General features: G+C 43.9%; 1 protein-coding gene across 7 annotated transcripts in view; it reads left to right on the top strand.

The window, feature by feature from the left end:
- Window positions 1-16,111, top strand: part of AFF1 (ALF transcription elongation factor 1) — a 250,846-nt gene that overhangs the window by 157,146 nt on the left and 77,589 nt on the right. For all 7 annotated transcript variants that reach the window (XM_082726634.1, XM_082726638.1, XM_082726635.1 and 4 more), the window contains 2 exons: window positions 259-379; window positions 797-1,717. In XM_082726634.1, the coding sequence (XP_082582760.1) occupies window positions 259-379; window positions 797-1,717 (1,042 nt within the window). The remainder of the gene's footprint in view (window positions 1-258; window positions 380-796; window positions 1,718-16,111) is intronic.

The following is a 16,111-nucleotide window of genomic DNA, read 5'->3' as shown; positions in this document are numbered from 1 at the left end:
ACTGTTCAGTTTGGAGTCAGTCTGGAGTCAGTCTTACAGAGTGAATGCTTAGGTTTCTGGAGCCGGGACCCAAGGCTGGATAGTCACAGCCTTTAATCCAGGCGTGGGTTGAGGGACTTAGGCCTTCTTTAAAACCTTACCCTTGTCATCACTTCTTGTTGACCTCTCCTGGTCTCCCTCACACATGCACATATGCATAGCAAAACTTGGACACTGATACATTTCATTATTTTTATTCTTTTGTGGCATCTGAAACAGCTTGTACAATGAAGACAGAAACCTGCTTCGAATTAGAGAGAAGGAGAGACGCAACCAGGAAGCTCACCAAGAGAAAGAGGCCTTTCCTGAAAAGATCCCCCTTTTTGGAGAGCCCTATAAGGTATTTATTTATTTATTGACTATTAGAAAGCCTGATTTATCACCATATTTAACTCTGTGATGAAAGTGAGTTTGAACAAGGGCCATATATGTGGAAATAAGACAACTTATCTTAGATTGTCTTTGAAAACAAACTATGAAAATTCTCTGAACCTTGTTATTCAAATTGCTAGAGTTTGTGATCTTCTTTTGTAATGTTAGTCTCCTGTCTTTAATAATGTTTGTCCAGGACAGACTTCTCAACAGGGGAACCGAGTTTAAACTGCATGTTAAATGTTAGGTTACACATTAAATTGAAGTTTTTTTTTTTTTTCTCTTCCTTTAAATGGTACTATGTAACATTATTTATTAAATGCTGATTTTCCTTAGTGCCCTCCGCCACCCCCCACCCCCGTATCTAAATGCTATATTTTTCCAGACAGAAAAAGGTGACGAGCTATCCAGTCGAATACAGAACATGTTGGGAAACTATGAAGAAGTGAAGGAGTTCCTTAGTACCAAGTCCCACCCTCATCACTTGGATGCTTCTGAAAGTGGGTTGGGAAAGCCAAGATATCCTTTATTTCCTGAGAAGGGGAGCAGCATTCCACCCCACTCCTTCCACACTAGTGCCCACCACCAGCCTGTTAGCACTCCTGCCTCTGGACCACTTCCTGTTGGTAACATTAGCCACAATCCAAAGATGGCACAGCCAAGAATGGAACCAATGTCAAATCCTCATGTCAAAAGCTATGGCCCACCAGACAGCCAGCACCCGACCCAAGATCGCCTCAGTCAGGAGGGCTGCGGCTCCAGTCATCACAAAAAGGGTGAGCGCAGAGCTGATGGAGACCGCTGTGCTCTGGTGACAGGCTTGGCTCCAGAGAGGGAGCTCGCTCCCTTACTCTGCTTGCCTTCTCCAGTTCCCCCACTGTCACCTGTACATTCCAACCAGCAGACTCTTCCCAGGACACAAGGAAGCAGCAAAGTTCACAGCAGTAACAGTAACAGCAAAGGCTATTGCCCGGCCAAATCTCCCAAAGAGCTCGTGGTAAAGGCCCACGATAAAGAGACTGCTCAAGACAGTTTAGTGGCAGTTGCCAGCCTTGGCGTGGCCCCTCCCCAGCCACCTTCTCAGACTTTCCCCCCACCCTCCCTCCCCTCAAAAACTGTTGCAATGCAGCAGAAGCCCACGGCTTATGTCCGGCCCATGGATGGTCAAGATCAGGCTCCTAGTGAGTCTCCTGAACTGAAACCACTGCCGGAAGACTACCGGCAACAGACCTTTGAAAAAACAGACTTAAAAGTGCCTGCCAAAGCCAAGCTCACCAAGCTGAAGATGCCGTCTCAGTCAGCTGAGGTGAGTGGAATTTTGTATGTGGGGCAATTCCAGTGTGAAGGAAAATTTGAGATGGAAGTTTCTGGAGAATTGGGGACCTGGGTATCAATGGCTTTTGGGTTGTGAGATTCCTTTTTGGCTTTAGGATCTTGTTGCCCCACAGAGAACTCAGGTCTGAAAGGAATTATCACTAACAGATACTGAAATGTGATTTTCAGGAAAGTTTTTTGTTGTTGTTTTTCAGTATTTTTACCGAACCATAATTTATATGCTGTAAAATATAGATTAAGAGTACAGTTTGCTATGTTTTGAAAAATGTATACACCTGTATGGCCCATAACCAAGTCATGGTATTTATCATGAGAAAGGTTCAGGAAGATTTTGAGCTGTCATGGTTTTTTGTTTTTGTTTTTATTTTTACTTGCTTGGGGGAACACTGACTTTTTTTTTTTTTTTTAAGTTTATTTGACAGAGAGAGGGAACACAAGCGGGGGAGTGGGAGGAGAAGCAGGCTTCCCGCTGAGCAGGGAGACCAATGCGGGGCTCCATCCTAGGACCCAGGGATCACGACCTGATCCAGAGGCAATCACTTAACGGCTGAGCCACCCGAGCCACCCTGAACACTGACTTATTTAACATTGTAGAGCAAAAAAAGGGGGGGGGTACTTCCTCAGCTCCAGTTGATTTTTTTCTGAGATCCAAACCATAAAAAAGTAAAAATAAGAGATTAAAATGTTGAAGGCAAAGTATTTCTAAAGATGTGTTCTGTGTAAATTACAAGAAAATCTGAAACTAAAGTTTTGTTCTAATGTATTTTTATTTACCACCTAAGAAGACTGGGGGTGTCTCCTTTGAAGTGAGTCACAAAGACGATATAGAAAGCTATTCAGCAATGTTTTTTTCAAGTGACCAAAATACTTTTATCTTTTTAAACAACAACAAAAAAATTCCTTTCTCCACTCCTTTAGTAAATGGCTGCATTGTATTTGAATGAAGAGAATCAGGGCCCACATCTTATCAGTGAAATTCTAAATTAGCAATAGTTACTCCAAAATTCAGATTAGTAGTGCAAAGTGGAATGTTTGAAGTGAATTTGCCTGAAAGCTTATCTGTTAAGGTAATGTCCTTGGTTTAGTCACAGCTATTGTATGAACCTTCTAATTTGCATATCCATTGCTCAAAGGCTTCTGTGTGCACCCAGATAGCAGCCTTACCTGGGGCTTGAAGGTAAAAATTCCTTACGGCTTAAAAACAAAACCAAACAGACTCCAGGAAAGATGACCCTTATCTTGAAGGAGGAAAATCTGTTCTTCTGGGGTGTCAGCTTTTGGTTTAGAAGAGGTTCCGCTCTGTCCACAGTCAGCTGTTGAGCTGGAGTGAGTCTGGATGTCTTCAGAATGGGGCTTGTGTGGAGGCTGAGGGAAAAATGGGAAAGGGGGAGACAGCAAGTGGTGGAAGTGATCAAGCTGGCAGAGCTCTACATTTAACCTCAAGTCATGAAGATTCACCGTAATGAGATATTTGTTAATGAGATATCTCACCGTAATGAGATATTTTGTGCTGTGCTGGGAGGAGGGGTAGGCAGCAAATTAGGGTGGAGTAGAATGAAGTGAAATATTCCCCCCTCATAATGGCCAGTCAGCCTGCTTTATAATTTGTTCAGTGAAGAACTTAGTGTGAATTTCTTTGCCTTGTTTGTCAAATAAGGTATGTTCTGTTTTCCCAGTTTAAAAAACCGATGAGAGGGAAATTTTTTTTTTTTTTAAAGATTTTATTTATTTATTTGACAGACAGAGATCACAAGTAGGTAGAGAGGCAGGCAGAGAGAGAGAGAGAGTGGAGGAAGCAGGCTTTCTGTGGAGCAGACAGCCCGATGTGGGGCTCGATCCCAGGACACTGGGATTCTGACCTGAGCCGAAGGCAGAGGCTTTAACCCACTGAGCCACCCAGGCACCCCTAAACGTATTTTCTTTAAAAAAAAAAAAAAAAAAAAAAAGCAACTAAAAATTGGTTTATAGCAAATTTAGGAAAAATCAGCGAATGTTTACATTGTTTACTAAGTGCTGGACCATATTTCTAAGTGGGGTGTGTGTGTGTGTGTGTGTGTGTGAGAGAGAGAAATGCCAAGCCAGTACTGGTCCCTGCCACAGGGGCGATGATAGTCTAGTAGTGTGTAGGTCAGCTACCAGCACCAGAAACAAGTAGAACAACTGAGTACAGACTGTCCTACTGCTTGCTACTTGGGAAAAGTTTCAGATGGCAGCCTTAAAGCTGGGAACCTAGTTACTGTGGTCCACCAGTCGGATTTCCAGTAGACCTTCCAGAGGAGAGTCCTGGTTAACTTTTTCCTTCCTTGGTGAAAGATAAGCCAAGTTGAGATTTCTCTAAGGCCTCAAAGCTGCTCAGATTTAGTGTGTATTTCAAACCTAGGACCATGCCAGATGGCCCTTGAGTATTTTCTGGAGTGGATCTTTGAAATGAGCAAAATCCTCCCTAGGTTCGGTGATTGGAGAATGGGGTTTTCCTGGCACAAGGTCATCTGCTGGCAGTAGTTTGAGTAGATGTAAACTTTTCTGTGTCTGGCCTATGTTTGCAGTGAGCGTTCATTTTAATATGGCTCTGTCTGGTTTTCTGTTCAGGGTTCTCTTGCTAGTACCAGCTGTAGTACCAACTGCCTTGGAGTCCCTGGGCAGATGGAGGGCGCCGCGCAGCCGAAGTGAGGGGGGAGTTCGTAGCTAAGATCTCAGAGTGGAGGGGGCATCCGTCCAGGAAGCAGGGGTATTTGGATCTCAAATTTTAATATTCTAATGAATCAAAGGAAGGCATAGATAGAGATGGGGCTCCAAAAAAGCAGGGAGTTCACCCCCGAGCAAGTAAAACTCTGGATATAGAACCAGACTATTAGGAGTATCTAGGGCTGTTTGTGACTGTGACGGAGGGGAAGAAGGCTGGAGAATGGGGGATAGAGGAAGTCGCCTGTTGGTAGCCCTGAGAGAAGGGGTGTGGGGATAGCTAAGTGGTGTTCCTTTATTTGCTTAATTTGTCCTAAGGCAAGTCAGAGGAGGTTTTCTTTTCTGACTTTCTGGGTTTGAGGGTTTTGCGGTTTCTTTGCTGCCACCCCCTTCCCTACGGCTTCCACGAAACAGTATTTTAAAAGATGAACCAAACTGGGAAAATTCATTCTCAAGCCACGTCCATGTGAGTTCCTTACACCACACTGCCCTTGCATTTTGTGGGAGACAAATGTGGTTTGTATATTTTAGTTGGTTCTCCTAAAAAATGATACTCTTTTCTGGAATAAGTCATTCTAACAGTTAAAACTTAGTCTTTCCTAGAATCCTACAGGACAAAAATGATCAAAACGTAAATATTCTTTTTTTTTTTTTTTTGAAGGTTTTATTCTTTTATTTGAGGAAAGAGAGTGAGAAAGACAGAGTATGGTTGGGGGGTAGAAGGCAGACTGGGAGGCAGAAGCGGACTCCCTGCTGAACAGGGAGCCACTATGGGGCTTAGTCCCAGGACCCTGGGATCATGATCTGAGCTGAAGGCAGATCCTTAACTGACTGAGCCACGCAGGGGCCCCAAAAGGTCAATAATCCGACCACATTGAGGCCTGGCTTACAAAAATCTGCCCTTGGTTTTTCTGTGGGCGTGTCAGTTTTAGTTTTGTGTCAACTGGAAGATGTCTAGCAGCTTGAAATGACCCATCGGAGAGGTAGAGGGGTATAGCCAAGACTCGGTGACCGCACGTGGACACTTTCTAGCAGTAGAGTTGCCATAGAAGATGGACCTGCCCAAGCGGAAGGCTGAGATTCCTCTCTATCCCTCTTTTAATTTTATTTGAGACCCAACAAGTGATGGCAGGGGAGGCAGAGGGACAGAGGAAGAAGAAGACTTCCCACTGAGCAGGGAGCCTGAAGCCCAGCTTGATCCCAGGACTCTGAGATCATGACCTGAGTCAAAGGCAAATGGTTGACTTGAGTGAGCCACCTAGGCACCCCTCTTTTTTTTTTTTATTTTTAAAGTAGGCTCCATAGGGCTTGAATTCATGACCCAGAGATCAAGACCTGAGCTGAGACCAAGAGTTGGATGCTCAGCCAGCTGAGCCACCCAGTTGCCCCATCCCTCTTTTCCACCCAAAGATATCAGGTGAAAATGAGAGAAAAACTGTGGCATGTCTGTGTTGTGTTCCTGAGCATAGGCCCCAGGATGGGGAGGGGGGGATTAGATACAAGCTTTATGAAATTGATGTTTTATTGACACAGAAATGGAATAAGCCAAGATGGGCATTTTAAGTTGTGTACTGGGTTTAGAATTTTAGACTTCTGTAGCTAAATGTACAGCCCTTTCATTTTGTAACTAAGTCCTGGGAGGAGGAAGTTGCAGAATTTCGCCAAAATTTACAGTTAGTAGCAGAGCCGGAGCTCAGGCTCTCAGTTCTATGATCTTTCTACTTGGGCTTCTTAAGTACGAATGGAGACTGCTGGAAGGTCTTGAGTGGGGCAGAGATGGATCTTACTTTTCTGAAAAAAATCATTCTGGCTTCTGGGTAGAAAATGGCTTGAGGGACAGGGTTGGAAGCAGGGAGACCAGTAGGGCTTGAGAGATGATGACAGTTTGGAGTAGGATAATAGGAGTGGACCAGGCAGATTCCAGATGTTTTTGGCAGGGACCTGATAGGGCTTTGGTTGACCAGAGATGGGAGTGCGCCTGAGGTGAGGGAAAGTGAGACACCAAGGCTTATTTGACTTGATGGATTTGGATGTCGGGATGGTAACTGCTGCTGAGGTGGGCATGACCTGAGCGGAACAAGTCTGGAGGGAAAACCAAGAGGTCTGAGTAGATCACATATTAAGTTTGAGATGTCATCATTCATCCAGGTAGATGCGACAAGTCGTAGACCAGCTCAGAAAAAAATGTTAAGACTGGAAATGATATGTTTGGGCTATATTTGCATATAATAGGTATTTAAAGCTTTAGGACTAGACTGCCTGAAAATTCCCTGAAGCAAGCAAGCCCTTCCTGGCTCAGCTTACGCTTTGCAAGGGGTAGTAAGCAGGTGGGAAGCAATGAGGATGGGTTAGGTCTTCAGAAACAAACTGAAGACCATGCTGGGAACATGAGACTCTGCTTATAGAGTAGTAGAAATGGTTGCTTTCTGTTTTTTTCACGTTGTTTGAAGTGTGTATGTAAATGGTACAGTTATCTTAATTTATTCAAATAACTGATTGGCATCTGGAGAACTTACTATAAACTTGAATTTGCCGCAGCTTCTATTTCCTTACGTGGCCCTGTGCCATACCCCTCCAGATGAATCCAGTTTTGAGTCCTAGTGGTCTCTCATTTCCTTGTGGCCTCTTATGGCATCAGTGAGGCATGATATGTTACCAAAAGCTTCTACCTAGTTTCTAAAACCTGGGTGTCACCTGCAGTTGTGAATTCATTGTTGGACTATCTTGACTCATGGCAATTCTTAAACTGAGCCTTCCATTTTCAATAAACTGCCCGCCCAACAGTACGAATTAATCCACAGTGGAAAATTGTGTAATAGTGACTCAGTGTGCATTCATATGTGCAGATAGTCTTTCCTACTTCCATATTAGTTCTCTTATTATCTTAAACCTTGAAAAGAGCAACTAACCCTTGAGGCAGTTCAGCTTTGGTGTGTTGGTGTCATGTATCCTGTTGATGTGAGGTTCAGTAGTTCATTCTCCCCTGTACACATCATCAACTCTGCACCTTCTAACTAAAATACCCAGAGCACCTACTATGTGGCGGGCCTCGTGGTTCTGAGCCTCTCAGACCTTGACCATCTAGTTAGGAACCAACATCGTGTAGATAGCCACTCAGATCAAATTGTAAGAACTTGGACAAGCACTGTAAAGGAAGGAATCCACAATCTGTTGTAAGAGGGATAAACAGGGGCTGTGGCTTACAATGAAGGAGCTCAGAGAAGAATTCAAACAAGACCTAAATAGTGAGTAAAAGTCGCAGAAGTGAGCGGTTGTCTTAGTCTGTTTGGGCTGCTGTGAACAAAGTACCACAGACTGGGTAGCTTATAAACAACAGAAATTTATTTCTGGCAGTTCCGAAGGCTGGAAGTCCAGGGTCAAGGCACTAGGAGCAATCACGTTCTCAAGAGGACCTTCTTCCTACTTTCTAGTTGGTGTTTTCTCATTGTTTTCTCACTTGGTGAACGGAGTTGGGATCTCTGGAACAACAACTTCTTCTTCTTCTTCTTTTTTTTAAAGATTTTATTTATTTATTTGACAGACAGAGATCACAAGTAGGCAGAGAGGGAGGAAGCAGGCCTCCAGCTGAGCAGAGAGCCCGATGCGGGGCTCGATCCCAGGACCCTGGGATCATGACCTGAGCTGAAGGCAGAGGCTTTAGCCCAGGTGCCCCTCTCTGGAACTTGTTTATAAGGCACTGATCCCATTGGCAAGGGCTCTGCCCAAAGGCGCCACCTCTTTCTGCCATCACCTTTGGGATTTCCGCATGAATTTAGGAAATCAGCATGGATTTGGGGAGCACATAGACCTTCAGACCATGGCAGATGTGCTAAGGGTTAGGCAGCCTCAGTATTGCAGGGAGGGAGCAGCGTGTGCCACTCCCTAATGCCACGTGATGTGCAGAGACCGTGACAAGTCCTCTTGGGGTATAAGCTCAGTACTGTAGCTCCAAGGGGATTTTTTTGCTTTCATTCCGAAACTTGGCAGCACATCAGAATTGCCTGGGGAAGGCAGGTAAAGATACAAGTTGTAGAAAATAAAAATCCGTAGTCTTCCACCCCAGGAGAGGGTTCTGCAGGTATATGTAGGCTCCAGAATCTTCATCTCTGGTTTTCAGGAGGTTTGTTCTGGAGCGTGGACAGGAAATCTACTTGACAAGGGCTGAAAACCCACCCCAGTGTGGTAGAAGACAGCCCTCGTCATGGTGGTCCCAGTGTCTCCCAAGTGGGCCTCAGACAAAAAGATCAGGCTGAATTGAACGAGAGTAGCCCCAGGGAAGGAATGAGGGAGGAAGACTCCAAAGACTCTGCTCTTCTTTCTCCATGGCCCCTTTTTCCTTTCTTGTGTCCCCAACATTGTCAGGCTTGTGGGGAGAGTAAGATTCTGATATGACCTTGTCCAGCTTATCTAGCTTTCTTCCGTTTTCTAAAGATGTTTTTAGTACAGTAACTCTTTCATAGCAAATTAAATTAGATTCCAGGAGCTAGTGCTCTGTTAGCTTGGGCAGACCTGCTCTACTTAAATGTTTGTGTTAAGGAAATTGTAACAAAGCGGGGGAGGCTATCTGTGTACACAAGTCCCTGATGATGCTGGGTGTCTGGAGCAGAATACTTCCAGTCTCTGAGAAATATTGAGTAGTAACTCAGCTGATCTGCTTAGAGGCTGGCTCGATGCTAGAGCCCCCAAATACCTAAATATAGAAGTGAAAAAATAGTAGCAAGTGACGGACAGAAATTTTAGAGCAGAAACTACAAACAGCCCTGAGCACTAGATTGGGCCTATGGACTATTTTGTTTTGCCAGAGAGAGAGAGAGAGAGAGAGAGAGAGAGAGAGAGAGTGTGTGTGTGTGTGTGTGTGTGTTTCCTTTGAGCCGATAATTACAAACTGGCAAAGTCTGGTGAAAGATAGGATTTCAGTTTGACCAGCTAGAGCTGAGTGGAAGCTGCTGCCTTTAATTTCCTGATCCTGGTAATTTTTTGAGTTTGAAGAAACAGTTTCAACTCTGAAGGAAACATTCTGAGTAATATAGGCAAGATTTTTTTTTTTTTAAGATTTTATTTATTTATTTGACACACCGAGAAATCGCAAGTAGGCGGGGGTTGGGGGGAACAGGCTCTCTGCTGAGCAAAGAACCCCATGCGGGACTCCATCCCAGGACCCTGAGACCATGACCCGAGCCGAAGGCAGAGGCTTAACCCACTGAGCCACCCAGGCATCCTAAGGCAAGATATTTTTGAGAAGCTCAAAAATTGCTAGAAATTAGTTACTATGAATAATGGAATTACATATAGTAGCCCAAGAAGAAAGCTTGCAGTTGAACCTTGAAAGTCTTTTTGGGTGCTAGTAATTGGAGCTGTTTTCTTTCTTTGTTGTATGTTCTATTCCTTCTCAAAATGCCAGAAGTACATTTGGTACTAGGATAAGAAATTCCTGTTCCTCCTTGTTGTTTTCACACTTGAGATGTTTGTGGAGAGTTATTGGATACCCCCTGGGTCCCTCATGTTGTGCCTTTGCCAAAATGTAGACATTCAACTCTTCAGAATCTTTCCAGGCTGAGTGCCCTCCCAGGCTCTCACGTAGCCACCGGAGTCATTTTAGCTCTTGTCTAGATGAATTGTGATTTATTTTGAGCCAACAGATAATCTTCAGGGACAGAAAACCAAATATTCCAAGGGAAGTCTGTTGATGACCGAGTTAGTAGCTTTGATTTGGATTGTTTGATGGGAGTGACCAATACTAATGAGCTGTTTAAAGCAGAATTCCTTTTAAGAGAGAATCCTGGTTCCTGTTAATCATAACAAGTTTATTTTTTGGCCTTGTATTTCTTTTCTCCAGTTGCCAAGATCTATTTGAAAATTGTTATTTTCCGAGGTTAACTTTGCTGCATGTTCACATTTTCCAAGAACTTTATAAGAGCTATTTTTATACTGATACTGTTTTCTTTAATTGTTGAAATCACTGGATTGACAATCCTTTCCCCCCCTAGAGGTTCAGGGTGCACACACAGCATTAGTTTTCTCTTGAACTTCCATTTCATTCCTTGTGTAAGCTTGGCCTACTTTCTGTCTGCATTTTTTCCCCTAACCCTGTGGTAATTTGTCAAGCCCACTCTAATCTCCTTAATCCTTTGGCTGAAGGGTTTTGAGGTTTAATGTTTTAATCTAGGGGCCTCAGTATTTAAGTAATTAGAGGTCCTATTTCTAGCTCTGTCCCTTAGATATATCATCTTGGGTTTTTTGTGTGTTCCAGTGTACAAATAGTAGAACTCTGAAAATATATATTGGGCCGGAGTTGAAGCTTTGAATTGAGCTGTGTGAACTGAGCTGTGTGAATTAAAGAAAGCATTCCATGTTGTTCACGTTTCCTGCAGTTCTTACAAACTCTTAATAAACTTACAAAATTTATTTTTATTTTTTTACAGAATCTGATGCTATAGAATTTACTTCTAACATTTTTTTTCCATACTTGAGAACATGTTAACTTATGAAAAAGTTCTTTTTCTTATTATCAAATAATGTGGACATTGCTTAAAAATGTTAAGAATTCTTTTCTTGTCAGAAACAGTTTGGTCTGAAGGTTTCACCTCTTTGCTTTCTAGGTTTCTGCCTTTTTAGTCAACAAGCATTTGAACACCCACTAGATATAAATGGAGCTAATGGGAGAGAAAGACACTGATGCAGTACATTGATTAAATAGTATAAAAAAATACAAAGTATCATCCGTACGAACAAGGTGGTGTTGAACTGCTAATTATGGTCTTCTAATGCTCACCCGGTTCTCCTTTTTCCTTTATGGTGGGAACAATTCTAAATGCTTTTTGTGCATTAACTCATTTAATCCTTGCATCTATCCCATGTGGGAGGCACTGTTATTACTGCAGTTTTACCGAAAGACTCAACAGAGGGAACAGTGAGATTCGTTTGTCCGGGTTTACCCAGGCCTTAAGTGCTGGCGCTGGAATCCAGAGCTGAGTAGTCTGGCTTGCATCCACACTCTTAACTATGACCCTTACATTATGCTGTCTTTCAGAAGAGGAAGTTGTACATTCTTTGAGGGTGGACTTTCGTAGCACTTCCAGTTTTGGGTATTGGCAAAAGTGCATTCCAGGCTGCGGTAAAGCGGAGAGAAGGAACATGGAGGGAAGACACAGGAGCCTAGCAAGAGTGCTTAGGGAGAGGCAGAGCAGAATGATGGGGCGATGAGCCTACATCCTGAGAATGGTGACAGTTTGTGAAATTTTTCAGTTCCTTATAAATAATTTATCCAAGCTCGGTGCTTAATAAAGAGGAGAAATTAATTCTGCTTGATAGCAGGCACTTCAGCATGGGGTTACAATTCTGTGAGACCTTGGGCAGGAAACTTGACCTTGCCGTGTTGACATTAGTTTATTTATCTGTACAGGGGAGCCACTAGATTGAGGGCAGTCCATGTCAAATGCTTAGAACAGCATTTGGCACGTGAGCTCAGTGGGGGGCGGGTAGAAGGAGCAATTAGAGTTAAAATTTGAACTGGGCTTTAAGGAAAAAGGTAGAATTTAGAAAGAGGGTTATCAGAACGAGATGTTGGGCAAGTAGAAAGGCTTTGAACAGTGACTGGTGTACGCTTTAGAAATGTAGGTGTGATCAGATCAAGGGGACCAGGAATTCCAAGTTAAGATGCTAGCTTGAATAAAGCCCTAAAAATCTGATATACTAGTGTTAAGACAGCATTTGCTTAGGGGTGATGTTATCAAGAACATTTCAAGAATTGGTTTGCTGAGGGGCACTGCTCCCCAGCCCTGCCTGACAGCACAGGGGCTTTGCACTCAACTCCTGTGGGGCACATTCCCATAGCTTGGCAGTTCTGGTGTAAATCTGTCCCTTCGAGGAAGGCACTTGAAAGTATTTCACTGCCACCCACACCCCACCCCTTTTTAATTTCAAAGTACTTGTTTATTTGTTTCTCTCTTGATTGTCACAGCAACCTTGTGAATTAGGGCCGGTGGCATGAATCACCATTTTACATGCCATGGAATGGAGTCTCTAAGAAGTTTAATGATTTGAACTCCTAAGTGGCAGAGCTCAATCTAGTGGCTCCCCTGTACAGATAAATAAACTAATATCAACACGGCAAGGAGTCTTGGCTCCTAGTTCCCATCCTCTTTCTGCCACAAAACGTGGCTTCTGTGGAGTAATGATCATTTGTTTAACACTTTCATTTGAAGCATTAAGAGCTCTGCTTTTCTCCATGGCTTTGCCTTCCTGTTAGTGCCTGATAAATGCACGTATTGGGTGGAACAGATGATTCATGATGACTGAAACTCAGTCTTGGTCGTGGCGTCCATGTGGCTTTCTCTGAGGTTTCTACCCCTTAAGGAAGGAGGCCACCAGGTACAAGATGTCTCAGTTCTCTCCTACATTGACCTCCCTAACCCCCCAAATCCGTATTTACATCCACCATTTACCTCTTTCCCTTTGATCTCACAGAAGGAGCTGATCCTTCTCTTGCCCTTGAACCTGCACACCCTTTTTGGTTACTTTAAGCCTTTCCCTCATTCCTTGCCTCTTTCCGAAGAGTCTGTAGTTACAATCGGGCCTTTCCTCACTCCTGTTTTACCTTAATTACCTCTTTCTTGTTCCTTTCCTAGCCGAAGCTCTGAGGAAGAAGTAAACCTACTTTGTGCGCGTCCTCTCCTCCCAGGTAATCTCGGAACCCATCGCAGGCTGCCAGGTGCCCATGCCCCCGGCGGTGCTGCCTACACTGGACGTCTGGTGGACAGAGTCACGGAGCGCTCTTGAGGCGGGCGAGGCCTGCTTGGCCTCTGCATGGCCTGTGACACTGTTGACCACTGTGCCCTGAAACACTGCCCTCGCTTGTCTGGTTTTTCTCCTGCCTCTTCACACATGCTTTAACAGTCCCCACTGGAGGCTGCCTTTCCCACCTCTTCCCCAGGCTCTGCCTTCAGCCGTCCTTTCTCCTCATTCTGCAGCCTTTTGATGGTGATCTCATCTGCACACAAGAGTTAACTGCTTGCACGCTCATGACCACTAAATTGATTTTTCTAGCCTAAAACTGCAGAAAAGTTTTTTCAGCTCTAGATCATCTTAATCCCACTCTTCTTGACGCCGCATAGGCACCTCAAATTCAGCGCCTCTCACAGATTTCGTTACATTTCCTGTACCTCTTCGTCCACACGAAACATTCTCCTTCTTCCTGGTTGTCAGTCTCCATTCCTTCGAATCCCCTGCATTATCCACTTGTCAACCCAGTCCTGTGGATGTGGTCTGCTAAATAACATTGAAAGCTTCTCCTTTTCTCTGTCCCTCATGGTCCCATCTTTGGTTCAGATTTTTATTAAAGCTGACTTTGATCTGCTGTAACTACTATTACTACTACTACTACTTCTTTTTTTTTTTTTTTTTTTTTAAGATTTTATCATTTATTTGACAGACAGTGAGAGAGGGAACACAAGCAGGGGGAGTAGGAGAGGGAGAAAAGCAGGCTTCCTGCCGAGCAGGGAGCCCGACGGGGGGCTTGATCCCAGAACCCCGGGATCGTGATCTGAGCCGAATGCAGATGCTTAGCCAACTGAGCCATCCAGGCATCCATGAACTACTGTTGTACCTTCTTTCTAACCTGTCTTTCTCTGCCCTTTTCCTTCTCTGTAAACCATCTGCCGTACTGCTGCACAAGAGTGTGATTTTATTATATGAAAATCGAATCAAGTCATTCTAGTTTAAAATCCTTCAGCACGGGGCGCCTGGGTGTGGCTCGGTCATTAAGTGTCTACCTTCTGCTCAGGTCATGATCCCAGCATCCTGGGATCAAGCCCCACATCAGGCTGCCTTATCCACGGGAAGTCTGCTTCTCCCTCTCCCTGCTTCTCCCTTCTCCCTCTCTCTACTTCTCCCTTCTCCCTCTCCCCTGCTTGTGTTCCCTTTCTCTCTCTCTGTCAAATAAATAAATAGAATCTTTAAAGAAAAAAAAAAATCCTGCAGTACCTCTTCATTGTCCAAGATAAAAATCTAGATTCTTTCCAATTGCCTGCTCTCCAACTTCTCCCTCCCCCAGTTGCTTTCTTGATGGGATTCTTACCTGTTTCTCCATGCATTGGTTAGAGCCCTCCTGTTTGGTGCTTCCCAGACCCTGATAGAGATGGCTTCTCCTCCCTGCTCCTGGTACCCAGACTTCTGTCTCAGGACTTCTTGGTCTTATCCTCCGTGTCCTTCTCCAGGTGATAAAAACATTTTGAGGGCAGAATCATGTGTCTCTTTGCTTCTTTATCCTTTGTGTTTAGCACAGGGGAGGACAGGAGCAAAAACGGGAATTTTCCTGTTCTGTGCTGAGCTCAGGTTCTTAGTTCAGTTGAATCTGGGGTCTGAAAGATAATCTGTTACAAATGTTTATCGGAGTGTGGGGGGGGGCAGTTTGATGCAGGACTGTATTTCCTATTGAGGACACCAGGATGGGAAGCAGGCACTAAGTTCAGCAATTTTTTAAAGAAATTGTTTGACTTAACATTTTCATCCTAAGTATTTCCTGGGTCATGCTAGGCATTCTGATGTGTGGATTTGAAAATAAGCAGCCTAATCCGATCATTAGGTGTTCTTAGTAGAGCTCCAGCCTCCTAATTGCTGGACTTTCAGTATGAGTTTAGAGATTAATCAGGTGGTTTTATGTACTATAAAATTTGGAAAGTCATGATTTTTCTACATCTGTCATGTATGTAGGTGCTTTCCTCTTTATTAAATAAGACACCAAATTTCCTTCAGTGAATTTTGGGTTTATTTTTATGTAAGTGCTCACATATGATAAAATTGCTATTAATCTTGGAGGATTCTCCATTTTAAATATTTTGCCATTGAATGAATCACTTTTTTGGGAATGGGCCAACCATTTTGGGTAGGGGCATTTAACTCTTCTAGGCCACTTGGGTATCATTAATTGGTATTCTAGTAACTTAAGAATTATTGACCCTGAAAATGCCCAACTGGCAACCTGGGTTTAATTTTCTAGTAAGATTAATTATCTTGCAGGAAAGAGTAAAACAGGGACACCAGGGTCTTTTATGTTCCTTATACTCTCTCAAGATTCCAGTGAGCTAGTTGCTACCATGAGGCAAAACACTGGTGTGTTGTTCTGAACCTAATTGAGTCCTTTATTATGTGATGACTCACCTATAGTTCACAGATTTATTCCATGCAAGTCATGTAAAATAACTACACTGTGGTTTGTTTTGCCTACTTGGTTTCGTGTTTCTGGTGAGATCACTCTGTCAAGCGCCATATGCCAAGCCCCTGAAGCAGGCTTTGGTAGGCGCTCGTGTGGCAAACGGGACCATTGCACAGTACAGCTGTGGGACTGACCATCCTGTGTCCCCCACATAGACCGCCCTTTCATGGTCTCCCCGAGGACTGAAGATGTCCGTGATACAGGTGGGGCTATGCTTCATAGAAAAAGAGACTCCTATCTTCAAAGTGAGCGTGTTCCCTGTATTGTGTTCTCCTAGGCACCACCCCTCCCCCCCGCCCGCCCATTTGTGAGAGAAGGAAGCACTAAAGCCAACTTTAGAGAGTCCACAGCATCAGAGGGCCAGGGACTGAAAATCAGTATGTGTCACATTGAAATCTGGATTTTAATTTTTTTTTCCCCCTTTAAGCATTGGCAACATAGGTCTTACATTCCCGCAAAGCGGTGATTGGC

The sequence above is a fragment of the Mustela nivalis genome (genome assembly GCF_964662115.1).
Source record: "Mustela nivalis genome assembly, chromosome: 4".
Classification (NCBI taxonomy): domain Eukaryota; kingdom Metazoa; phylum Chordata; class Mammalia; order Carnivora; family Mustelidae; genus Mustela; species Mustela nivalis.
The sequence above is the reverse complement of the archived record's forward strand: the minus strand, read 5'-3'. Positions and strand labels throughout refer to the sequence as shown.